Consider the following 6,969-nt stretch of genomic DNA (forward strand, 5'->3'; position numbering starts at 1 on the left):
GCCTACAGCTGGAGCTGGCAGCTGTAGGGCTGGCTCTGGATACCCACTCCCTGAAATGCTGTAACTTCGCCTATGCAATAAACAGCTTTCAAGAGAGCTGCCTGAAGTCCAGACATCCTTCGTGAAACTTTCTCCTATATACTTAGAATTTTTAAGACTTACAATAGCAGCTTTAAGTAATCATGCTTTATGCATGGTTTTATAATATGCAGATTTCTGATGTATGCCATACCTTCACAAGTATTACCAAACTGTTACAATGATTTATATAAACGGCAATGTAAATGAGCTTTTACTACAAGAAACTTGGCCTAAAATTAATTAGTGGTTCTATGGACACTCCAAGAAACTTGTCCTAAAATAAATCAGTGGTTTTGTGAACTTCAAAATTTACATGACCTGTTTTCTAGTCTTCCCTCCCATGTATCTCTGGTGCTGAATTTTGAATTTGCATTGAAGTACTAAATGAAATAGAAATTATTAAGTAATATTAAATTCAGTAAGGTGCTCAGATGCCTTGGTTCAGCCTGGTTTATGTTTTTCCACAACCTGCAGGAATTCAGTAAACAATCATCCAACTCTGGAGAGACAGAAAAGACTATCTGGGCCGCAGACATTTGCACAGACATGCAGGCCCATTGGACATCCAGACAGTTTGAATAAAAAATACAAATCCTTTCTAACATAGCCTTTATTTACTCTTTTCTTTCATAATTATCCAATAGTATTTACCTTAGTTCACAGATTGCATACATATATTTTTTTAAAAGTCTAGAAAATCTCTTACCATTACCAATTTTTCAAATTCTAAAAAAGGTAAACACTAATTACAATAATCTAGATAATTTCTTGCCCTTTTATTCCCATCATTCTTTTTCCACTTAAAAAATAAGTCACAACTTCTTTCTTCTTGGTAGGAATATGGAGTAAAATTCAAAAAGTTAAAGAAAGATAAGAAAAATGAAATAATTTTTTTTTAAAGGGACATTAATGTATTTCCACCTACCTCAGAACAAAATATGTGTTCATTTGCTGAAACAAGATCAAATGAAGTTTCATTTTTGACTATCACAGGAACCTGGTAGAAAGTAAATTAGTTAGGTCCATAGCTAAATTATCTGGAAAAAATTAAATGAACATTAGCATTTAACTGCAGTGAACATGCAAATGTTGGACATCTGGCAAACATTCATTACGCATTTGAAAACTAGAAGTGATCAGCTTGCAAATCTTGTAGATGGTTTGGTATTTCATAATAAAACTTTCTTAAAATGTAAATGTTCAGAATTCTTAAAAAATAATAATTATTTTTACCAAGAGACTTAAACAGTATTAAATTAAATAATCACATAAGTCAATTGAGATGCCCTCAATTTTTTAAGATATTTGCAGTTCTGCATTTAAATCGTGATCATAACACTATCTCATATTTTGAGATTCCCTTAGCCACCCATGTGGGTTCACAGGGTTATTTGCTCATGGTCGGTCAGACAGCGGTATTGTCAGTATGAACAGCGACTTTATCAAACCTTTGGCTGCATTACATAGTTTTCATGACTATTTCCTTCTTATACAGCCCATTTTCTTTTTGTAAGCAGTTTAGTAATAACACACTGGGATTGTAGTTTATTGAACTAAATGTATCTGTGCCTCTCATCACACACTGGTGTTCGTTGCTTGATTCTTTGCTTACCACACTAAATAGGCTTGCTTATGCTTTTTTTTATAGTTACAAATATATCAGGTAACAATATGTATCATTCTTAATAGCCTTTTATCACTTGACATTTACACCAGTTTTTATATTAATTTTCTGGTAATTGTTGCTTCTTGATTCAAAATACATATTCGACCAAAAGACACATCAAAGTTTTAATCAGGTCTTAAAGAAAACAAATGCTTTCTTTGTAGTACTCTAAAGATGGATTTTAAAAGCTATTTTTAATACAGATACATGTTTCCATGACTTTCTGGGCTGCCAGCTCTCTTGCCCTCATCCTTCAGATACCTCCACTCAGTTTATGCATTTTGGCAGCATTTTCTATCCAATCTTTTGGTCTTGTCAATTACTCCTCTGACCCCCCCCTCTCCTTTCTCCATTAAAAATTAAACTTAGACCTGTTTAGTGTCTAGTTAATAAAAAATGGAACTGACAAGCTGACAAAAGGAAAACTGACAAGCCCGAAAAAAGTTGGAAGGGTGGTCCAAGTGCTTTAAAACTTCGATATTTCATCTGAAGTAAATAACTTGAAAACTTAGATTAGTAACAGTACTGGAGAACACTAACCTTTGAAATGGGAGGCTGCTTATTTTCTCTGCAATTAATTTTAAAAATAAACTGAATAACAGCTATGCATAATTTTAAAATGCTGTGGCTACCTTGCAGACAAGTACTGTCAAAGATATGGACATGCACTCTATGTAGCCCAGAAAAAATATGATAGTTGAAGCAAAAAAAAAGTACTGTAGTTCTGGTAAAGTTAGTTTATGGTTTCATGATAAATATGTACTTCAGACACCTGCTTGAGGGAAGCTTCAGCTGCAACATACAGAGATTTTCCTGCCATGACAGCAATTCTTAAATGAGAAAAAAAGAACACAAAGAAAAATAGAAAGGCATCTCTCTGTCCAGTTGTCTTCCAAATGAACATGGGAGTCAAAAAGTGAAGCAGATGTGGGAAGATACACTACCATGTTTTGCACTAGGAAGTTCTTGTCCATGGTGGTCTTATCCCATTAATAAAGGCTGTCAGATTCTGCATAGTATCATTGAGAATGCTATTATTACAACAAACTGCAAAGAAAGCAGTTAGTATAGGTAATCTTACATCCTTTTAGACACTGGGAAACCCCTGCTGTGTGGCATCAAGCAGGCCTCTGATTCATCTATGCAGCATTCTGTGCAGATTCCATCCATTTTGGTATTACCGAGCTATGATACAACTTGAGCTACGAAAGGATATTTCTTACAAGAAAACAACACTGCTCATAATTTCTGCTGTAAAATGAAAGGATGTTGACGTAAGAAGTTGCTGCTGTGGTTACATAAAGTCAAGGAGATGCAGGTGATGTAATTGCCAGTAACAAGCAGCAGCTGCCTGCAGGCTCCTCCATTACCATCAGCAGTGTGAGCTCACCCTGTGCTTAGGTCCAGCCTCAGGGCCAAGCTGTGTGTGCAGTACAGGTCAGTTGTCACACGGATCACTGCTCTCTGGGACAGGATTGACTGTGTGGTAAAGTGGCTTTTATCTGTTGAACTAATTTCCTCTGCTAATTTCACCCTACTTTTAACAAGCTAGGCAAGTAGCATTTTTTCATCGTGATCTTGTTTGTTTCTTACCTCTTTTGTTAAAAACTCTTGTGGGCGTTTCCATGAATGCACTTTTAAGGATGCTGGCAACCTTATTTTCCCTTCAGGATCGTCAAATCCAGGCTAGATAAAATATACATGAACAAAAATGGACCATTTTTTATTAATTACAGTATTCTATCTTCCATGAGATTTAAAATAATATATTGTTCATGATAATTCACTAAAGGAGCAAAATAGCATAAAAAAGAGCTAATAGTATCTACGACTGAACAAAAAGAGCCCAAAGCCCAAATTGAAGATGCAGCACAAAAGCCACCTATACTGTCCAGAGAAGTTTATGTGATCTGCACTTTCTAAGAGGTCCATATGAAATGATTTTTTTTCTTTTCCCCTTTCAGAAAGATCTCCAAAAAACCCTTAAATTTTTAAATCAGGTACTCTTCTACCAAGTTATTCTTATGTACTTTTTCTAACTCATTTATTTCTACAGCTTTTTAAGTTGAAGACTGAAAGCGATATCTGAAGCGATATTAAGACAAAAAACCCCCATGTTCCATGCATTTAACACTGCTGCAGAAAACAAAGAGAGCTATAATTATACAGCATGAATTAGCCCCTTAGAGAAAGAAACTCATACAGCTCTCAAACTTGCATTTCTGAAGTGATGCTTATCCTCCATGTGCACAGAAGGCGTCAGGATACATGGTATCTGTTTACTTGCTAGCATAATGTAGGATGAGGACATGCCTCTGATAAGTTGTGCTGACTGAGAAACCAATCAGTTACATGGTTAATGCCTTTTATTTGTGCCTGGATTTTAAACAGCTTTTAGGAATATTACACATTCGTGTGTGTTTCATAGTCCATGATGCACTCTATCTTCTACAGACTAAATAAGAGAAAGAGTTGCTGGGAACAAAAATCTGTGATACTTTGAGTACTTAATGATTAAAGGAAGGCAAAACAAAATACATCACAAAAACATAAAAACCAAATACAAACCAAAGAATCACAAATAATCTTTTCCCCACATTTTTTATTTATTTGTTTGATTGTGTAAGTTCCTTCAACATAACGATCTGCAATAAACTATTTCAGTACCTGAAGGGAAAAAGATAAACTGGGGGGAAGGGGAGGGAAGGAATGTTTTAGGAATACTTTTTTTTTCTGAAAGCTTAAAGAAAGCTTTGGAGTCTGGACCATACAAAACTGTATTAACAGCTTATATTCTGCTTTCAGAGACATCCAACGCTGACTTCATGGCATAACAGGAAAGTTTAGCACTTAAACACTAGATAAACCAGAGGAGGCAGATGGAATGACACAACACCAGGCAAAGAAACTCTAACAAAAAAACAAACCTGGAAAGATGTACCTTTCTTTAGCTAACTAGTACAAAAAATGCTTTGAAGAAGAATATTGCAGGTTTAGCTAAATTTGGCTGAAAAATCAAGTTTTAACTTATCTTTTATTTAAGGTAGCTATAAGAAGAGACAAGTGCCAAGTCTCAGGGGTTCATGCTCTAAGGACAGGAATCTCAACCACAAGTTCTGCAGGAAGGATGTGGAAGAAATGGGCACAAGAGACAAAGACAAGGTCAAATGCACAATCTCAGGAACACAGTGCACTGCTCTAAGAGAGGGCATTGTGTAGGGGTGCTTGGTAAAAGACTTCCAGTGTTACAAGGAAAGAGATCAGATTGATTTCTTTTCCCACACAAGAAAATAGGACTGTTTATATTTGTGTTCTAAGTGTAGTCAACGGTCCTGGGTGCCATTTCTAATTTTGTTTCTAACTGAAATATCCTATACGATGTTGAATTTTGGTTATCTGCTTGGACTGAAAGAGGCCACATTACAGAATACGTCAGATCTATAAATTCATCTGCCATGACTGACATATAATTTCTTTAAACATGTAAAAGGAGCAATGTTTCATATAGTTTGTAGCTGAAGAACTGAAGAGTCCAGTAAAAAACTCAGAATGCCTCTTGTGCTAAAATAGAAGAAAGGTTTTCATATATAGCTATTTTGAAGTTTATGCATCATAATAATGTCTGGTAGACCTAAAAAATTAATGCTAGATAAATGTTGAGTACAGCCCAAAGACACCAAATGTGGTAATGGAACAGAAGAAGGACACAAAGGAAAATTATTCACTTGACAAGTTAATGGCAGTATTCGGTATAGAACTTACACCTTCTCTCAAAGTAGTACTTTGGCCCCATAGGATAATAATTTAGTTAAGGATAAGAAAAAAATAGTCTATAAAAATATATGGTAGCATATTTATAGTACACAAGGACATATTCAGAACAAACATATGAATATGGCAAAATTTGCATATAAAATCGATGATAAAGCAAATGCTAAGTTTAAGAAACTCTTTAAGAAATAAGTTTACTACTACTATGCATGAAAGACATACATTCTGCAACAATAACCAGTTTGAAGGAGTAAAAACCCATGAGACTTTTAATTCATTCCACAGTTGGAAAACAGGAATTTTTCTGCATCTGGCAGGTGCTTACTTTCTGCAAAATGATGATATTCCTTCAAATCATTCTCTACATACAAGAACTGCAGGCAGTATTTCACATATCCAGAAACTGCAGTGTACAAAAAGAAGACTTCAACATCCATTTTTGCCATAAAAAAGATGGATGCATCAAACCTTTTGAGTCCACAGAAACTGCAGTGCCCTGAGAAGGGCATGCCCTGACATACTACAACAGTTCAGCTGTTTCCACATCCCCCAGTTTTAGTTATGTTATGAAACAGATTTTGAGGTTGTTTTTTTTTAAACCATTACTATACACACATTAATGCACACAGATATGTTAACAGTTCATTATAAAAGCAGCAATAAACAATGCACAATACTTCTGGTTTATTACTGTAGTTTAGCAGGGAACTACTTAAACATACTGAAAATATATTATTGAAAATTAATATATTTATCAGTAACATTATTTTGAAGTTGTGACAAATACTCTATTAAACACAAGCACAAAAACTGAAGTGGAAATAATATGTGTCACACAACTTACTGAAATTTGACCTTTTCCAGGTTTTTCTTTTCCAGCTTTATCCCATTTTTCTGCATTGATATCTGCATCATGCCATTCTGGCCAAATAGGAAATCCCCACTTCTCATTGGCAGCAGCTACCTTGGCATTCATAGACACCCTAGGAAACACACAGTGGCATAAATAAAAATGAACAGCATATTAGACAAGGGTAGTAGAAAGACTTTTATCTTATTAAATATTATTTTTTAATGTACTGTAATAGAAATTTTAGTGTTTTTAACTACGTTAACTTTTTTATCACTAAGATAAGCAAACCTAAAGAAGTGCTTGATGTTGTTACTAGGTATAAACCAATAAAATACTTAAATGCATTTATACGAGGAATTCTGCTGAAGTAAATGGGATAGCTGAAGCACAAAACCAGAATTTGAGGACAGTTTCTTCCCTCTTCTTTTCCCCTGCTTCAAGCCACATGGGTCTCCTTCTTTTCCTGTGCCAGTCCTACCATTCATCACTCAGTTCAACTCACTCACCCATCTGAAAGGCTTTCTTTCCTTTTTTCTGAGTTGTTTTTTTTAAATAACCAGAAGGAGCTTGCCATGGATAAAAGATGTCCTGGGGAGAA

The 6,969-nt window shown here is 35.1% G+C and overlaps 1 protein-coding gene across 1 annotated transcript in view; it reads right to left on the reverse strand.

Annotated features, from left to right (window-relative positions):
• Positions 1-6,508, reverse strand: part of ADGB (androglobin) — an 89,731-nt gene extending 83,223 nt beyond the window's left edge. Inside the window, exons 1-3 of the mRNA XM_017737275.1 lie at positions 6,363-6,508; positions 3,341-3,433; positions 1,007-1,078 (exon numbers count right to left, since the gene is read on the reverse strand). Of these exons, the coding sequence (XP_017592764.1) occupies positions 1,007-1,078; positions 3,341-3,433; positions 6,363-6,494 (297 nt within the window). The 5' untranslated portion in view covers positions 6,495-6,508. The remainder of the gene's footprint in view (positions 1-1,006; positions 1,079-3,340; positions 3,434-6,362) is intronic.
• Positions 6,509-6,969: the final 461 nt, after the last annotated feature.

Source organism: Corvus brachyrhynchos, unplaced genomic scaffold (assembly GCF_000691975.1).
Source record: "Corvus brachyrhynchos isolate BGI_N302 unplaced genomic scaffold, ASM69197v1 scaffold6, whole genome shotgun sequence".
Taxonomy (NCBI): domain Eukaryota; kingdom Metazoa; phylum Chordata; class Aves; order Passeriformes; family Corvidae; genus Corvus; species Corvus brachyrhynchos.